Source organism: Oryctolagus cuniculus, chromosome 13 (assembly GCF_964237555.1).
Source record: "Oryctolagus cuniculus chromosome 13, mOryCun1.1, whole genome shotgun sequence".
NCBI lineage: Eukaryota > Metazoa > Chordata > Mammalia > Lagomorpha > Leporidae > Oryctolagus > Oryctolagus cuniculus.
The window spans coordinates 16,954,304-16,974,497 of record NC_091444.1 but is presented as its reverse complement, the minus strand read 5'-3'; the positions used below and the strand labels follow the sequence as shown (position 1 = coordinate 16,974,497).

Sequence of the window (20,194 nt, the reverse complement as noted above, 5' to 3'; positions counted from 1 at the left end):
TAACTGCCTGTAAAAAAAAAAAAAAAAGAAAAAAAGAAAAAAAAGAAAGAAAGAAAGAAAGAAAGAAAGAAAGAAACAAAGGACAGTATAACCATAAAAAAAACCAGTTTCTTCTTTTACCCTAATAGACAATTTATAGCAGGGTGTTTTCCCTCATTCTAAAAAAATTGCCTTTAATTTGATTTAAAACATACACTTAATAAAGATGATGCAGGATAAAAACACCCAAATTAGTCAACCAATATCACATCACATAAATGCTACTGCTTTACGCTACTGCATACTACACTTTAAATTTTAATGCTACTTTAAACCTACTTGATAGGTTCTAAAATATGCTGACAATTCTTCCTTTAAAGAGAAGATTGAGTATAATCATACTCCTAAAATTCTTTCAACCTGAGAGTTAGTTCAAGATCTATATGCCTCTGGGAGCAAGCAGGCCTCAAAGGGCTTCCAAAATGCTTCATATTTCAGGAAAATAACTGATGTAGAAGTGGTTCATTGTCTTAATGACTCCTGTCAGTTACTGTTGTTAGTTTCAAATAAAAGGCTTTTATATGAAAGTGAGGAACAGAGAACATATCTAAACATGTGATAAAAAAGATTTTTTACAGCTTTGAGTCTACACTGGAAGACTGTTCTAAAAGTCACAGTGTACTTGAACATTACTATACTCCACCAAGGGGGCTACTAAAATATATTTCAGGATTAATGGCAGACTTATAACAAAAAGGAGTGCTACTAAAAGCAGCACATCGACCAACACACACACATACACACCCCATCTGATGAAGGTGTCCCAAACTAAGCCAAATAATAGTACCTTAAAAAAGAATCCACAGCATACTTTCTGGTCATCATCAAATTGTTCTTTATCACTTTCGCCATCATATTTTTCAACAGACACATCAGCCTTTTCAGGGGGTTTCAAATCTGAGAGGGAAACTTCAATCAGATTAACATTCTTTGGAGCAGTAGGTGGGAAAATGGGTTTAGGAGGTGGTTCTATGGGTTGATTCAACTGGTCCTCATTTGGTGTCAGACATACAGTCTCTGTGATAGGCTGTGACAGGACTTCAGACACCGTAGACTCCAAAGGCTTGATCTCCTTTTCTTCTGGGTTATGTTCATGGTGGTCTGAAGTCCCTTTGCATTCCAATTCCTCCTTCTTAAGTTCCTCCTTAGGTTTGGATTCCTTTAGCTGAGGTTCTCCATCATCCCCAAAACATACAAATGACCTAGTCTGAATAGGAACTTGACTGGGGGAAAACCTCCTTAACCGAGGCAGACTATCCACAGATCGTGGCGGTGTCAGGGTGCGATTCAATGGTGTTATTTTTAATTCATTTGGCCTAGGAGTCCTTTGATTTTTAACAGAAAAAGATGTGCTTTTCCTGTTAGAAGACTGTGGTGATGGATGAGCGGGACGAGGGGAGTCTGAGGAGAATGGTGCCATGGTCGATGCCAGGCCCGTCTGCCGAGAAGGTTTAAAATCTCGAAGCTGTTTCTGTGGAGAGGGCTGAGGAGGTGAAATTACCCAGGATTGCTGCTCTCTCATCTGCATCAACATTTCCTGCTGAAGTGACAAGCGTTGCATTTCTTGTTGTAGAAAATGCAGGGATGAATTTAACTTTTCAATGGATTTTGTATATTCTAAAAGTTCTCCTTCATTTAAAGTTTCTTCTGAGGGGCTTGCCAGGTTCCATTGCTTCTCAGGATCCACAGGTGTGGTTGGAGACTTCAGCCATTTTGCTTGAGGGTTCTCCATGCTTTCTTTTATATCTGCCAGAGACTTGCTCCTTTGTTCGTTTGGTTTCTGTGGCTCCTTCTCTTTGGCTCGGTCAGTATACACCTTCTCGTCTTCTGCACCAGCTGCTTCCTCACGAAGAGGGGAAATCCCATCCCCCTTCTTTTTCACCACAGTAAGGAACGCTGTCCTTCCCATTTTCTGCCTCTGTTTAGTGAAAGCAGCTTCCATTTTCTTTTTCTGGGCTTCTATAGCACGTCTCTTTTCTTCTAGTTTCATCCTAAGATGTACCATTTCAGAAGCCAACAACTGGGTAGTGTCCCTTCCTTGCGGAAGGCCCGTTTCTTCTGGAATTTGTGCCCAAGCAACTACATGAGGAATGTTAAGTTCAGAGCCCTCTGGTGTAGTTTTTTGAGAACTGCTTCCACTACTTTTTCCATCAGCATGGTTCAATTTCTTGAATTTCTGTTCTGCAAAGCTGGTCATCTTCACTCCAGAACTAGAAGAAGCACTGCTACCTGGCTGAGACTTGGTACTTACAGTGCTTGGGCAAGGACTCAAAGCTTCTCTGGGGTTGCTGGTTCGTAGGTCATAATCCTGAAGAAATTTAGATGCATCATCCATGTCAGAGTCCAAGCTTACAGTGTAGTCTCTCAAAGAAGAATCTTCATCCATAGTTTCAGGAATATCTTCTGAAGGTACATGAATTCCAGTGTCTACTTCAGTATTGTCAGTTATGGGACTCAAGGCACCTTTTGTATCAGTTACATTATCAGGACTAGATTGATTTAGCCTGATATTTGAATTTAGGATACTCATTTCCTGGCTATGAAGGAAGAAGCCATTAGCAATTTGGTCTGGCTGAGGAGTACGGGGAGATTTTTCGGTATCATGAATTATCTGTAATGCTTCTTCAATGCTTGGTGTCTCAATCTGATTGCCAAACTCATCTAGAAGTATTCTATTTTGCAAAGCTCCATTTGGAAGCCTGTAATGAATGTTCTCATTAGAATTTAGTTCATTTGTATTAAGGGGCACATAAGACCTGAGGTCACTGTGAGACTCCACATTAAATTCTTCTTCAATGCTCTCTGCTTCCTCCTCTCCATTTACTGGCTTGAAGGACAGGTTCTTCCTAATGTGTTTAGACGTGCGACTGTTATTCAGAGTAAGTCCTTCATTACTAATAGATCGAGTGATTCCTCGGGTGGGAGTCGGTCTCCGTACACTATCTTCTTTATCAAAAGAAATATCAAATGAAACACCATGTACTGATGACCTAAAAAATTTTACAGAAAAAATAATCTCAGAAAAGAAATGATTTTTAAAATATAATTAAAAATATGAATATTTCCTTTGAATATTATTTGCATTTCCTGTCTTTCCTCATTTCTCATAATCGTACTGTCCTCAAGATAACCTAGAGGTACTTAGCTTTCTTTTAAATTTAGTCCTTTTGACCTTTCTATCATCTTCCTTAGTTGCCCTTTTCAAATTTAGGTACTAAGTAAAAGTCTACATTTAGAAATTTGATTAGCATCAAAAAAGACGACACAGATAAAAATAGCATTTCTTGAAAATGGATATACACAATAAATAGCTCTGTTGTTTACCTTTTCTCTTTGGGCCATGTCCCTATGAAGCCATCAACATAGGACATGGATGAAGATCTTCTAATTCCTCCTTCAAATGCAAAAAAAAAATGTCATTGAACTTAACTGACTTCACATATCTGAGAATTTCTTAATAGCACGTTAGAAATTAGTAGGCACATATGGAGAGTCAGACATCATTTTATTGATAAGCAAACACAGACACAGACTAATCCCTGAATGCATATATTTTAGCTACTTTTCAGAAAAAAGAATGCATTTTTCTAATATTTATTCTCAGTGAGCTACTTTAAACTAGTATTTTTCTAGGCTTTTAAAGATGCATTACCTGAGGCTGAAGAGTGAGCGTGGGGACGTGAATATCTAGAAGGCAAATGATGAGACTGTGTATATGTAGCTCCTTCCCCACTGCAATGTAAAATGCTTTATTTTAGCTGTTTTATATTTTATAAAGAATGGTTAAAATTAGAAACAATACTATCACTTCTGATTCTATATTCTAAAATGACAGAAATAAGGCAATACATTGTTTAAACCAAAGAATGGCTGAAATTACAATGACATCTATATCTACATACAACCTGAAGTACTTTCTTTATACACCTCAATGTCCTTGTGAGATAAGATATGGGATATTATTTTTATTTTACAAATAGAAAAATGGAGAAACAAAAAAGACACCAAGTGAAACTCACCAATTTGAAAAAGTTGAGTCAAATCTAAACTAAAACTATTGGTCTAATAAACCCATGTAAAAGATCCCGACAGCCTCCCTGCTCACAGACTGAGGTCTCTGCACCTTCAGCAGTTAAATGAAGACAGTGAGCTGGACCTTGAAGACCACAGTGCCTTTGAAGACATCAAACTTTCCTGTCATTTCTTCTTATTTGATTCCACCTCATTCCAGTTATTGTAGAGGATCAGACAGTTTACTCAAATTGTAATGACATTTGTCCAGAATTAAGCTGTCTGTTCTTAACTTTTCTCTTTGTAAGTTTTAAGTCTGCCGGGTCCCTCTTTGCACTCAGGTGAAGAAGTTAAGCATCTTCACTCATAATTAATTGAAAACAGATTGGGAACAGACATAGTGATTTCTGTAGCTATCTCAAATCATATTTTTTCTTGGCTGATATAAATTGAGAAGGTGGACAAGTCAATCAAAGAATTCAAAGGTGAATATCAATGCTATATTCTTAATATTTAATGAAAGTTTAATTAATGACTTTTCCCAAAAGCAACAATACCTGAAGAACCTGCTCTGTCCAAAGCAAATGCTTTTCAGTGGACATTCCCCACACCTCCTCTCTCGCAGCTTAACTGCACATCACACTTTGTTTTATTTGTCATCATTTGTTAGGACTGTAAGAGATTCCTCACACTGCTCCCCTGATGTGTGTGCTATTATCCCTCCCTCTAAAATCACTTCTGCAGTTTCTACTCTCCCTCAGATCTATAGGTGTGTTGGAAGGTAATCCTGAATAGAAACAGGTTAGTTATTAAAATGTGCTCACTCTTTTCTTCTTCCCCAAATAATGGCCAAAATGTTGTAAAGGTCAATTGTACTTTCATATGTGCAGAGGATTTTGATCTGATATAACTCTTGAGTAGGAGGTGGTGTGTAGATTAGCTGGTGGGATGCCTTCTGCTTTGCCTGTCTTCTTCCTTAGATTTCTTTCTCCTACAATAGCATTTGTAGATGTGCCTACATTATCCCAGGGAAGAGCAGAAAGTTTCGAGTCCTTCCTCAAAAGTTCCACAGTGTTGGAGAACTACAATGGGCCACACGGAGACTTACAGAAGTGAGAGGATGGCTAGGAGCCTAGAATGACGGCTGCACAATAACTCTTCAGGGAAAAGAATTTAGACATCTATCTGGGTTAGACATCTGCTAGGAAAAAGTAGCCACTCAGATATCGGAGAGAAAGAAAAGAGATGAGTCTTCCCAGGGGACCTAAATGAAAACATTTTCCAGTGTTAGAAATTGGGAACTTGTCCATTCAGCTTCCTAGAACAGTACTTATGGAATCATCTGCTCTTCAAAATTAAAAAATTTAATAGGGTAGGAGTGATACTGAGTGTTTTTCAAAAGTAATTTCCAAAGAAGGAAAGGTTACTATGTAACCAACTCAGGAAAGCACTGAGGGAATAATAGGTTGAAAAACGCTTCCCATGAGGAAAAAAAAAAAAAATACACAGAAGCTCCTAGATCAGAAATACTTTAATTTAACCTCTTTGTACTAAATCCCAGAGACAGTTATGGAACAGAGAAATTTAACAGAAGGTAAGAAAAGTCATAGTAGAAAATCAGAGGATAATGCAAAGCTTTCTTAATTCATAAGAAATAACTTTATAGACATCAGAAAGTTCATACAAGTAAGAAGCCTCACATAGGAAGTAAAAGTATTTAAGAGTTCTGCCAAGGCTTGGGTTTCACATTCATTAACATGCACTTGAGAAAGTGACTTCTTAAATGTGAGGAACAGGTGACAGCTTCAGTTAAGTTTATGTGTTTAAATATTGAACCAAGAATTTATACATAAAGCACTTTATAAAAAATTCAATTTTAAAAATGTGTTTTAATGGATCTACTTGAATTTCTAAAAACCCTCAAAATATATACATTTTAACTGAAAAAAAAAATCAGATGGGTTAAGGAGCCAAAGTCAACATAAATTTTAGGTTCTAATAAATAAATGAATAGCTAATTATAGGATCTGCTGAAAACATTTCTAAACAAACTGATGTCCCTACCACAAACTTGTAGCAAAAGTCAGGATTATCCTGAAAATAAATGGCAGGACATTTTTACTTTGCTTTTAGTTCAATTCCTGATGTTAAGAACTAAAGCACTAGATTAAGATCCAAGATTACAATAAATATTGTGACTTCTCAATAGCTTTAGTAACCTGAAAATAAAATGGTGGGAAAAATTGCCTTAGAGATTTTTTTAAAAAATCATAAAAAATTTTTACAATCCAGATGTAATTAATAAATTTCCCTCTGATGCCTAAGAATTACTTATTAGATAATTCTCAATTATGGTACTGGGCAATACTCAATCATTTCAGTGTATATTTCAATTAAAGTTAAAACAGACTTTAATAGGATAAGCTAATTAAAACAGTTCAAAATCTAACAAAAAAACTTGTTCAATATGATGTTACTTGATTTCATGAATGTTTAGAACGGAAATAGTGAAAATGAAGCCACTGTGGACTCTACCTTGAAGTGAAGTCAGAACTACATGAACCATCCAAAACATTTCTCTTGGCAGCATTCAAGACAGGAACTGTCACAGGTTCAGCTAGAATAAAAGACAGAACCTCAAAATTACATGCTTAGCAGGTTTCTAACATCATTTAAAGAATTTGGGGCCATAAATACTTAAAATGTAATTTCTAATACTCTCATTACTTAGAAATTTTAGCACAAAGTTTTCTTCTTAAATAATTTTCAAAGGATCAAATTTTCTTTAAATTCTTCCTTAAGTACTAAACTTTGTTAAGTTTAATTGAAGGGAAAAGACCTAACATAAAATAAATGCAGTGTTTAAGATTAAAAATAAATCTGAATGTTTAATTTTGTGAAAGCTTTCACAGAACTTCAGGTACATGTGGTCATCTTTGCTTTTTTTATGAAATGGCTGGTATTTTAGTAATCAATTAAAGAAAGACACAATTTAATTGGAAAAAATTTAAACCTATTGGTATAAGTTTACATTTTTGTAATTAACCCTGGGGGAAGAGGAAATTTACTTTCTGATTTTGTGAGTTCTAATGCAACAGAAGGAATGTATGTGAAAATTCCATTAATTTAAAAAATTGTGCTAATAAATACTAGGTATGAAAATTAGTAAGGTATTTGACCTTACTTAATAGCCTTAGGGAAGGATCTCAACTACTATTTTTTTTTAAAGATTTTATTTATTTATTTAAAGGCAAAGTTACAGAGAGGCAGAAACAGAGAGAAAGAGAGAGAGATCGTCTATCTGACGGTTCATTTCCCAAGTGGCCACAACAGCTGGAGCTGGGCTGATCCAAAGCCAGGAGCCAGGAACTTCTTCCGAGTCTCCCATGTGGGTACAGGGGCCCAAGCACTTGGGCCATCTTCTACTGCTTTCTCAGGCCTAGCAGAGAGCCGGATTGAAGTGGAGCAGCAAAGTCTTGAACTGGTGCACATATGGGATGACAGCACTGCAGGCGGCAGCTCTACCTGCTACGCCATAGCACCAGCCCTGGGATCTCCACTTCTTTAAAGATATTCTTTGTTTTACAATGGCTCAATATTCAGAATCTTTTCTTTTTTAAAGATTTATTTATTTATTTGAAAGGCAGAGTTACAGTGAGACAGAGAAGGAGAGAATGAGATCTTCCAATGGCTGGTTCACTCCACAAATGGCTGCAAAGGCCAAAGCTGGGCCAGTCCAAAGCCAGCAGCCAGGAGCCAGGAGCCAAGAGCTTCTTCTGAGTCTCCCACATGGGTGCAGGGACCAAAGGACTTGGGCCATCTTTGCTGCTTTCCCAGGAATATTAGCAGAGAGCTAGATCAGAAGTGGAGCAACTGAGGCTCAGAACAATGCAAATATAGGATGCCAGTGCTGTAGGCAGCAGCTTTACCTACTATGCCACAACACCAGTCCCAATATTCAAAATCTTCTGTAAGCTGAGAGACTAGTGCAGAGTGAATACTCACAGTCATGTTTCACAGATTCTTGCCTGAAGCAACCTTACTGTACGCATAAGAATGATGTGCCTTCCCCTAGGTTAACATGTTCCCCTCCTTTCTGACCTCTCTTCTCTTCTTTTATTGCTTTTTTGGGGGTAAAAATAATGGTAGTGAGGAGAAAAAAGAAATTTGGAGCCAAGGGAAGCTGTTAAGTAGCTGGAATGCACAATGATCTTGTTCTGTGTTGGGTGGAGGTGCTCATCAATAGCTGAAAGCACTGGCCCCAAAAGATATGCTGGAGAAAGTTTTTAGGAGGACTGAAGTTGTAATTTAAGATCATTTTTTCCCTGTAGACATAAACCTCTGGTTTTATTTTTATTTATTTATTTATTTATTTTATTATTATTTTTTTTGACAGGCAGAGTGGACAGTGAGAGAGAGAGAGAGAGAGAGAAAGGTCTTCCTTTACTGTTGGTTCACCCTCCAATGGCCGGCGCACGGCGCTGATCCGATGGCAGGAGCCAGGAGTCAGGTGCTTTTCCTGGTCTCCCATGGGGTGCAGGGCCCAAGCACTTGGGCCATCCTCCACTGCATTCCCAGGCCACAGCAGAGAGCTGGCCTGGAAGAGGGTCAACCGGGACAGAATCCGGCGCCCCAACCGGGACTAGAACCCGGTGTGCCGGCGCCGCTAGGTGGAGGATTAGCCTAGTGAGCCGCGGCGCCGGCCAAACCTCTGGTTTTATAATGAAAGCCAGTGGAAAGTCTATTTTGCTAAGTGAGATTCTGCTGTAGAAAAAAATTCAGGAAGTTTTTTGCTCTTTATAACTAGGGGGTCTCTTTATTTCTTATTAGTTGTATCATTATATATAATCAATAGTCATGATATTATAATAATCACAAGATCTTCTAGGTTTAAAATTTATACACAAATATTTTATGATTTATTGGCAAATTCAAGTTTGGCCAAGCCAATGTCTGAGTAGATTGTGGATAATATAATTTTAAAACTAAGAATTTAGTAGGGAAACAAGCTAGGGAGAGGGGTAAAAAACACAGAGAAGAAAATAGGCCAAGAGTTAAAAGCTGAAATTTCTCACTGTAAGACTTCAAAAATGGAGTTATTCTTGTCATTTTTTCTTACCTCTTTAACCATCACAATTATTCATTTATCACAGAGAATTTCAGTGGCTTTAAATATTAAAATACTCAGAATTTGTCAAGGGTAACAACTAAAATCTGAAACAATAGGCTTTCCTCTTTTAAAAGACTAACCAAGTAGAGTAATACAAACTTCCATTTTCTACATTGAAAATAAAATGATTAATTACCTCCTTGTGGATGAAAAACACGAGGCTGCACAAATGATGGCTTCACAACTTCAAACCACCAGAAGAGTTCTGCCATGAACACCAGATAATTACTCTATGTAAGAAAGTTAAGAAAACTTAAATTAGGTAAAACTTGACTATAAATTAATAAATAGAACTTTATTTTGTTTTATCTACTAAAATATAGGCTTAGATCTTATTCATCACTAGAGTAATATATGTGCTATTGAACTTAGGATAGAATACTGTCTCTTGTGGGCAAAAATTACAACCACTATTCAAATCCTCTTTGCTAATCTGCTGTCTAGTGTCAGAATGGTGGTCTGATTTGTCAAGTATGTATTAATATCTCTGGCTGTACAGAACTTTAAGAGAATATATAAGGCACTTTTCTTCCAAAGTAAATACAACTTAAACAGCTATTCACTGTTTGGGCACTCTTTAGAGTGATTATCTTTTTTATTTATTTATTTTTTTTTATTTTTTTATTTTTTGACAGGCAGAGTGGACAGTGAGAGAGAGAGACAGAGAGAAAGGTCTTCCTTTGCCGTTGGTTCACCCTCCAATGGCCGCCGCGGCCAGCGCGATGCGGCCGGCGCACCGCGCTGATCCGATAGCAGGAGCCAGGAGCCAGGTGCTTTTCCTGGTCTCCCATGGGGTGCAGGGCCCAAGCACCTGGGCCATCCTCCACTGCACTCCCGGGCCACAGCAGAGGGCTGGCCTGGAAGAGGGGCAACCGGGACAGAATCCGGCGCCCCGACCGGGACTAGAACCCGGTGTGCCGGCGCCGCTAGGCGGAGGATTAGCCTAGTGAGCCGCGGCGCCGGCCTGATTATCTTTTTTAAAAAAAATTAATTAAGATCTATTCAGACCCTTAGAAATTTCTCTGAAAAATAATGAGGGGCTGGCGCCGTGGCTCACTAGGCTAATCCTCCGCCTGCGGCGCTGGCACCCCGGGTTCTAGTCCCGCCTGGGACGTCAGATTCTGTCCCGGTTGCTCCTCTTCCAGTCCAGCTCTCTGCTGTGGCCCGGGAGGGCAGCGGAGGATGGCCCAAGTGCTTGGGCCCTGCACCCGCATGGGAGACCAGGAGGAAGCACCTGGCTCCTGGCGCGCAGCGCTGAGTGTGGCAGCCATTAGGGGAGTGAACCAATGGAAGGAAGACTTTTCTCTCTGTCTCTCTCTCACTGTCTACAACTCTCTCTGTCTCTCTCTCTAACTCTGCCTGTCAAAAAATAAAAAAGAAAAAAGAAAAAAGAAAAAGAATGAGGTATATTTAAAAATATCCCATTTATGTGCCAAACTCAACAGTAATCTGGACACTAAATAATACCACAGTTTAGAGTAGCCAATTCTTCATTTTGAAATATACAAGGGGTTGGTGCTGTGGCTTAGTAAGTTAAGCATCTGCCTATCACGCTGGCATCCCATATGGGTGTTGGCTTCTCCACTTCTGATCCAGCTCCTTGCTGATGGCCTGAGAAAGCAGTGGGGGGGGGGGGGCTGCGACACTGCGGCTCACTAGGCTAATCCTCTGCCTGCAGTGCCAGCACCCCGGGTTCTAGTCCCGGTTGGGGCGGCGGATTCTGTCCCGGTTGCTCCTCTTCCAGTCCAGCTCTCTGCTGTGGCCTGGGAGTGCAGTGGAGGATGGCCCAAGTGTTTGGGCCCTGCAACCGCATGGGAGACCAGGAGGAAGCTCCTGGCTTCGGATTGGTGCATTTGGGGGGTGAACCAATGGCAAAAGGAAGACCTTTCTCTCTGTCTCTCTCTCTCACTGTCCACTCTGCCTGTCAAAAAAAAAAAAAAAAAAAAGAAAAGAAAAGAAAGCAGTAGGGATGGCCCAAGTGCTTGGGTCCCTGTACCTGCCTGGGAGACCTGGAGGAAGCTCCTGGCTCCTGGCTTCAGATCGGTCCAGCTCCAGCCGTTGTGGCCATTTGAAAAGTGAACCAGCGGATGCAAGACCTCTCTCTCTTTGTCTCTCCCTCTCTCTGTCTGTAACTCTGCCTCTCAAGTAAATAAACAAACAAGTATTTTTTAAAAGAAATATACAAAAACATTATTTACATAATTTAACATGTCTACATAATTCTGAAAAGTTATTAATAGGGGTAAGCCAACAACATTTTATTTATACCAGAAAATGCAAAACAAATGCACTGATTGGCTTAAAATTAAAAAGATGGACTAAGGGTCATCAAAAGCACATTTGTACCACCAGCTTACATTTTAAAATGTATATACCACAAAGCTATAATTTCCAACATTTTTTAAAAAGATTTATTTATTTCAGATCAGAGTTACAGACAGAGGGAGAGACAGGGAAAGAGGTCTTCCATCCGCTAGTTCACTCCCCAGATGGCTGCAACAGCTGGAGCTGGGAGGATCTGAAGCCAGGAGTCAGGAGCCAGGAGCAAAGAGCCTCATCTGGGTCTCTCACATGGATGCAGGGGCCCAAGCACTTGGGCCATCTTCCACTACATTCCCAGGCCATTAGCAAGGAGCTGGATCAGAAGTGGAGAAGCTGGGACCTGAACTAGAGGCCATATGGTATGCTGGTGCTACAGGCAGAAGTTTAATCTACTATGCTATAGCACCAACCCCCATCCTAATTATTTTTAAAATTTATTTTATTTATATGAAAGACAGAATTACTGAGAGAGGTAGAGACAGAGAGACAGGTCTTCCATCTGCTGGTTCACTCCCCAGATGGCCACAATGGCCGGAGCTGTGCTGATCCGAAGCCAGGAGCCAGGAGCTTCCTCCGGGTCTCCCACGCGGGTGCAGGGCCCCAAGGACTTGGGACATTTTCCAGTGCTTTCCCAGGCCATAGCAGAGAGCTGGATTGGAAGAGGAGCAGCCGGGACTCGAACTGGCGCCCATATGGGATGATGGTGCTTTAGGCCAGGGCTTCAACCTGCTGCGCCACAACACCAGCCCCCATCATAATTATTTTAAACATGCCCTTTAAATTTTGGGTATTTAACATCTAATAGTTTCAAATGTATTAATATTTCATGTTTGTGATATCTAACTTCATATTGAATTTGTTTTAAAATTATCATTTGAAATATGATTTTGCCTTCTTCCCTGATAATTATGAACAATTCTCAAGGCTCAGTACACTCTCCCTTAGAGTTCACGTACTCTTTTAGGTTCTCATATTTAGGTGGTGAATTTCAATTAGTCATCTCTTACATGATAATTCTAGAAGGCCGTTGTGTGAAGTAGCGAAGTAAAGAGGAACTGAGGGTGGCTCTTGAGTTTTTTCTTGGGCAACCAATATTACCATTTCATGAGAGGGAGAAGACTTGCAGAAATAGGTAGTGAAAGGAATCAAGATTATATTATTTATTTTATTATATATTTTTTTAAAATTTGAATATTTATTTTGAAAAAGTCACAGAGATAGATCTTCCATCCACTGCTTCACTCTAGATGCCTCAATGGCCAGCACTGGGCAAGGCCAAAGTCAGGAGTCAATCGCTTCATTCCAGTCTCTCACGTGGGTGACAGGGGCCCAGACACATGAGCCATCTTCTGATGCTTTTCCCAGGCCTTTAGCATAAGCTGGGTTGGAAGTGGAGCAGCCAGGACACAAACCGGTGCCCATATGGGATGCTGTTATCTCAGGTCATGACTTTACCTACTCTGCTACAACTCTGGCCCCAACATTATTATTTTTGAGATGTTCATGAGACACTAAAGTAGTCCTGTCATATAGATGGTTGAGTATAAGAATCTGGACTGTTCAGTGGTGAATACAATTTGGTAACTCTGTTACTTTACTTTCAGCATAAATTTTCAGAATATTCAAAGGTTGTATACAAACATGTACTGTTTAGAGCTGTCATTAAAATTTGTGACAAAAAATAATGAGAATGCTTATAATCCCTTAAAGCTGTGTATCCGATCTCATCTCTTCTTGCCTTCAAAAAAAAAAAATCTACATTTTTTTGGGCCAGTGTTGTGGCACAGCCAATAAAGTTGCTGCCTGTGGTGCCAGTAACCCATATGGGCATTGGTTCAAGTCCTGGTTACTCCACTTCAGATCCAGCTCCCTGCTAATGTGCCTGGAAAAGCAGTGGAAATGGCCCAAGTGCTTGGGCCCCTGTGCCCAGAAGAAGCCCTATTATGGCTATTTGGGGAGTAAGCCAGTGGATGGAAGATTTCTCTCTGTCTCTCCCTCTCTCTGTAACTCTGACTTTCAAATACATACATACATACAAACATAAAAACATACATACATACATATTTTTTAAAAATGAGGGGCTGGTGTTGTAGCACAGTGCCACGTTGGAAATACTTATTAGAGAGCCGACTTGAGTCTTGGCTACTTCATTTTTCCAATCCAGCTCCCTAATATCGCACCTGGGAAACAAGATGGCCCAGGTACTTGGGTCCCTGCCTCCTACATGGAAGACCAGAATGGATTTCCAGACTCTAGGCTTCAGCCTGGCCCAGCCCTGGCTATTGCAGCCATCTGAGGAGTGAACTGGAAGATGCAAGATTGATCTCTCTCTCTCTCTCTCTCTCTCTCTCTCTCTCTCTCTCTCTCGCTGTGTCAAACAAATCTTCAGAAAACCCCACAGCATGAAACCTTTACTACATCATTCTCCAGGTTTTCCTCAGCCCTATCTTTTTACCTATGCACAAACTTCTTTTCAAATTCTAATTTATTCACTTACTTGAAAGGCAGAAAGTGAAAGAGAGGGGAAGGGAGGACAGGGGAGAGAAACAGATCTCCCATTCACTGATTCACTCTCCAATGCTTGCAATGGTTGAGTCTGGGCCAGGCTACATTTGGCAGCTAGAAATCCAACCAGGTCTCCTATAAGGGTGGCAAGGATCAATTACTTGAGCCATCACCTGCTGTCTTCCAGCATGTTAGCTAAAAGTTGAAATCAGAAATAAACACAGCACTAAAACCCAGGCACTCTTGACAGGAAGTAGGTGTCTCAAGCAGCATCATTTTTTAAAAGATTTACTTACTTATCTGAAAGCCAAAGTTACACAGAGAGAGGGAGAGATTTTCCATCCATTTGTTCACTCCCCAGATGGCTGCAAGGTCCTGGGCTGGACCAGGCCAAAGCCATTGGTGAGGAGCTTCTAGGTACCCCACATGGGTGGCAGGGGCCCAAATACTTGGGTCATCTTTCGCTATTCTCGCCATTAGCAGGGAGCTGAATTGAAGTAGAGCAGCTAGGATTCCAGTTAGCAGCCACGTGGAATGCTGGTGTCACAGGCAGCTACTTAACCAGACATATCATGATGCCAGCCCCCTCAAGCAGCATCTTAATGACTGAGCCAAATGCCCACCCTTGTATAAACTTCTTTAAGAGCAAGCCCACGTTAACATTTTCCATTTTGTTCCTTCCAACTCCTTGATCCATTCCAGTCTGTTAATGAGCCACATTATTCCTCTCAAACAGCATCTGCTCATCACTAATGACTTACATATGTCATAAAGTCATATAGATGTCTCATTTTACTTAACCTCTCAGCAGCATTTGATATTTCTATCTCTCTCTTCTTGGAAACACTGCTGGGATTTGCTGTGATACTATGAGTTAAGCCACTGCTTGTGATGCCTGCATTCCATGTCAGAGTGCTGGTTTGAGTCCCAGCTACTTCACTTCTGATCCAGATCCCGGCTAATGCACCCAGGAAGGCAGCAGATGATGGCCCAAGTACTAGGGTCCTTGCCATCCATATGGGAGAGCCGGATTGAGTTTCTGGCTCCTGGCCTCTTCCTTTGGTATCCACCGGGGCTGGTTTTGTATCCAGGATCCCCATGGATACAAAAATCTGTAAATGCTCAAATCCATAAAATAAAATGGTGTGGTATTTACATATAATCCACACACATCCCCATTTATTTATAATACCTAACACAATGTGATTGTTATATATAAATAGTTGTTATACTGTACTATTTAGGGAAAAAACAAAGTCTGTACATGTTCTATACAGATCTAAGTTTTTTTTTTTTTTTTTAAGATTTATTTATTTATTTGAAAGGCAGAGTTGCAGAGACAGAGAGAGGTCTTCCCTCCACTGGTTCACTCCCCAAATGGCAGCAATGGCCAGAGCTGGGCTGATCTAAAGCCAGCAGCTAGGAGCTTCTTCTGAGTCTCCCATGTGGGTACAGGGATCCAAGGGCTTGTGCCATCTTCTACTGCTTTCCCAGGCCATAATATCAGAAGTGGAGTTGCCAGGATTCGAACTGGCACCCATATGGGATGCTGCCACCTGCAGGTGGTGGCTTAGTACCTGCTATGCCACAGCGCCGGCCCCTGAGATCCAAGTTTTTAAAAATATTTTTGATCTGTGGTTGGTTAAACTCATGAATGCAGAGCCTGCAGGTATAGAGGGTCAACTGTATTTATATGAGTTTGCATAAAAATAGAAAAAAAGATTTAAAAATATATGAACTGCATCATGGTATATATTTGTTACTTGCTTTCTTCACTTAATGTCTTAGTTTCCATATCAATAAAAGTATCTTTACCTCTTTTCCTTTAAATAGCTCAACTACATTAGAAAACATATAAATTATGCCCTTATTAAGATATACTGTTTCTAACTTTTCACTATGGACAATTCCTAAACATGCCTTCTGTGGATTTTTTTTTAAAGATTTATTTATTTATTTGAAAGGCAGAGTTACAGAGAGGCAGAGGCAGAGAGAGAGAGAGAGAGAGAGAGAGGTATTTCATCCACTGGTTCACTCCCTAGATGGCCACAACTGCCAATGCTGTGACAATCCAAAGCCAGGAGCCAGGAGCTTCTTCTGGATCTCCCATGTGGGTGCAGGAGTCCAACTACTTGGGCCATCCTCTACTGCTTTTCCAGGACATAGCGGAGAACTGGATTGGAAATGGAACAGCTGGGACTCGAACTGGCTCCCAAATGGGATGCTGGCACTGCAGGTGGTGGCTTTAACCACTACACCATAGTGCCGGCCCCATTCTGTGGATTTTTAAACTTAGTTAGATAATGCCAAACTGCCCTCTAAAATGACCACGTCAATTTATATTTTCATCAAGAGGAACAGACAGTGCTCATTCTCTATACCTCCACACACTTGTTATTAAACTGAAAACAAGATGCCAAGCATTACAGATCAAGCAAACTCTCAAAGGTTTTAAGATATTCACAGAAGTCAAAGCTGTGGTTTTAATAATTGAGCAATGAACACAGAAAGTGACCAAAGCCTTTTCTGTAGATAATTATCTATTTTAAACATGCCTGACTTCAGAAAATATCTTTATATCAGCAGAACTATATATTATTTATTTAAAGTCCAAGGTATCAACTTAAAAAGTGACCAAAGTCTTTTCTGTAGATAATTATCTATTTTAAACATGCCTGACTTCAGAAAATATCTTTATATCAGCAGAACTGTACATTATTTATTTAAAGTGCAAGGTATCAACTTAAATGTAATCTTTATTTTTAAAGTAAACTTTCTTTAAAAAGATTTTATTTATTTATTTGAAAGGTAGAGTTAAGACAGAGAGAGGGAGAGACAGAGAGAATGGTCTTCCATCCACTGGTTCACTCCCCAAGTGGCCTCAATGCCCAGAGCTGGGCCAATCCAAAGCCAGGAGCCAGGAGCTTCATATGGGTCTCCCACATGGGTGCAGGGACCCAAGGACATGCACCATCTTCCACTGCTTTCCCACACTATAGCAGAGAGCTGGATCAAAAGAGGAGCAGCCAGGACTCGAAGTGGTGCCCCAATGGAATGCTGGCACTGCAGGCAGAGGCTTTTAGCCTACTACGTCACAGCACCAGCCCCCTTAAATGTAATCTTATGTCTCACTGTATGTGTATGTAGTGAGACAATATTTCTCCCTTTGAAATTATAGTAGTATATAAATTTTTGAACAGACAAGTGCCAGAAAGGAACTACTAAGAAATACATGGAAACAAGATTTCCTAACTTCCATTTTGATAGAAAGGACAAGGCGTCAATCTTAAAACAAATTAAGGCTTTTAATCTGATGTGTCAGATAGTAGAGGGTAGGTACTGGTTTGTGGAAATGGTAAACATGGGCTGTACCTTCCACCCCAGAACCTGGCAAAGGAAGAAGACAGAATTTAAAGCACAAGGCACTGGCACCACTGTGAGAGAGATCCATCAACAGTTTCTATCAAAGTTGGCTTTGCAGTGTCTGGCATGTAACAGGCTCTTACAGAATATCAGTCAAACATCACGGTGGGTTTGGAAATGTTCTAACACTTACAATTACCTCCAATTTTTGTAATTTTACATTTTGCTGACAATCTTGTTAATATGACCTGACTTTCATTTTAATGAAACTCATTTCTTTCTCCAGAGAATGCTTTAATTCTGATTTGTTTTAATGATGCACATGACACTTGGTGGTAGCCTAGTAGATGGAAATAAATCCTAAAATTCTTCAAAAGTAATAGGTGCTCAGTTTGTTTCCACAATCTGCTTGCAAGTGATTTACCAAAACATAAATTATATCCAGAGAGGCTGCTTGTTCTTATAAATGTGCAGATATCTCCCATTATTTATTTAACAAAAACAAATCTTCAAATAAATTACTACTTTCAACTCTGCCCCACTTCAGGCATTAAAAGAAAAAGCTCTCAAGGTTTTTTATAGCCATAATCATATTACAGAACATTCCTGAATTCCGAATTCACTTTAGATTAATGACTTACAAAAATATAATACTAATATTAATAAAATAATCTCTGAAGGATAAGAAATAATCCTTGAGGAATTAAAAATATCATATTAATGATACAACCTAACTTTCAAAAGTATAATACAATTTTCAAAAATTCATTCATTGCTATTATTTTTAACTTCAATGTAAGTAAAATGTTTCACTTATAAAGAAATGGTACTAACCATAAAATTTAAATTATTCTTTTCACAAAATCTGAAAGCAAGCACTGACCAATAGTCAAAGGACAATGAAGGTGACAAATTCCAAATAATCTGATAACTAAAGAACAATTCTATATGACCTAGTGAGAATAAATAAACTAAATTTCAATCTCATGCTCAATGATTTAGTATACACATGAAAATATGCAGATCCATCATTTTGCATAACTCTATATACATATATAAATAATGGTAGCTAAACCGTAGAAGCCTTACCTGTCAATTCTTAGCTTAATTAAAAATTCTTCAAGAAAAAGAAGGCTTCATTATTTATAAAGAATCTTACTATTTGTTAGTTTCTATCTATGGCTCATCATCGATTGTGATAACAGTGAGATAACAGATCAATTTTGCACATGACTCTATGTGGTTCTACACTGTAAAAGGATCTTACAAGATAGTTGAGGGTATATTTAAAAATATAAAATAAGCACAAAAATAAAAAAATTTTAAAAACTTTTCATTGATAGTTAATCTATAAACTTAATGTAGCTCGATCATCTTGTTATTTTTTTTTCAAGCAAACTGTAACAAAGCAAAGAGAAAAAAAGAGAGTAACTTAATGTACCTTTATGGATGAAGCAGCATAGAGCATATCTTCCAGGGTGAAATGGCAACACTGGTTCAAGTATTCTTGGCAAAATTCTTGAATCAGCTGGAGATTATACAGGCTATCAGCCAAAGACATAGTTTCTTTCAAACAAATATCTTCAAAAGGGAAAACAAGGTGATGACTTTGGGTAATTGGATATTAAGTGTTTCATAATTAGTAACACAGAACAAATACATGATTATATAGAATCTGTTTAAAAAGCAAACACTGACATATTGTGGTCATGATAAAGATTTCCTTTTCTTAACTATCTTCCTCAAAATTATATATAAATGTTATTTTTCAAAAATCCACTAGCATTTCTTATTGTCTCAAAAATTTATTATCATCTATCTGTAGCTGAGAAGTACCTCCCTGTAACACTTACCCTCTAATCTGACAACACTGGGGCAGTAAAAATGAATAAGGGCAGCCAGCGCACAGCCATCTGTCCCATCCTTCAGCAAATTTTCTACCAGTGGAATGCAAGGCAGCTGCTTAAGCAAGGTTTGCTCTTTTCTATAACGAGCCTACAATATAAACAAACAAGATAAAAATAAGTACTAAGCCACAAACAGGAAAAACACATCAGTACTGTAGATCCTGTGGTGTCAGTAGTAACATATAAATCAGGAGAAATGAGGACTATTCACCAATGTCCTTCTTTTCTAAACAATACTAGGTACTACCAAAGTAAAATATATAGCAACATAATTGTGGCTTCAAAGCTAAACAACATAGCAAAAATACTGTTAATTTAAATGAAATGACATTTAAATATAAATATAAAATGCATCATAAAACATTTTGCAAATTTTGTATATAAATCATCAATTCTGTTAATAATAAAATGCATTCACTTTAGTTTTTTTACTTTTAATTTTTTAAAAGATTTACTTTATTTGAGAGGCAGTTACAGAGAGAGAGAGAGAGAGAGACAGAGAGAAAGAGAGAGGTCTTCCATCCTCTGGTTCTCTCCCCAAATGGCCGCAACAGCTAAAACCACAATGGTTGATCTGAATCCAGGAGCTTCTGGTCTCCCAAGTGGGTGCAGGGGCCCAAGCACTTGGCCCATCTTCCACTGCTTTACCCAGGCCATTGGCAGGGAGCTGGATCAGAAGTGGAGTAGCCAGGACTTGAACTGGTGCCCATACAGGATGCCAGTGTTGCAGGTGATGGCTTAACCTATTCCACCAACACTGGCCCCTCACTTTATATTAGACTTAAGTTCTTGTATAGAACAGCAAAAGTATCATTTGAATAGAATTACAACAGTTATCAAAATCAAGGGGCAGGTAGAAGAATATTAAAAAAAAAAA

General features: G+C 39.1%; 1 protein-coding gene across 11 annotated transcripts in view; it reads right to left on the bottom strand.

Moving 5' to 3' along the window:
- The window catches only part of CAMSAP2 (calmodulin regulated spectrin associated protein family member 2), a 120,092-nt gene that overhangs the window by 9,465 nt on the left and 90,433 nt on the right, over nucleotides 1-20,194 (bottom strand). For all 11 annotated transcript variants that reach the window (XM_008268680.4, XM_051821088.2, XM_051821087.2 and 8 more), the window contains 7 exons: nucleotides 19,264-19,405; nucleotides 18,852-18,991; nucleotides 9,357-9,450; nucleotides 6,586-6,667; nucleotides 3,692-3,771; nucleotides 3,364-3,433; nucleotides 827-3,029 (listed from right to left, as the gene is read on the bottom strand). In XM_008268680.4, coding sequence (XP_008266902.2) covers nucleotides 827-3,029; nucleotides 3,364-3,433; nucleotides 3,692-3,771; nucleotides 6,586-6,667; nucleotides 9,357-9,450; nucleotides 18,852-18,991; nucleotides 19,264-19,405 — 2,811 coding nt within the window. The remainder of the gene's footprint in view (nucleotides 1-826; nucleotides 3,030-3,363; nucleotides 3,434-3,691; nucleotides 3,772-6,585; nucleotides 6,668-9,356; nucleotides 9,451-18,851; nucleotides 18,992-19,263; nucleotides 19,406-20,194) is intronic.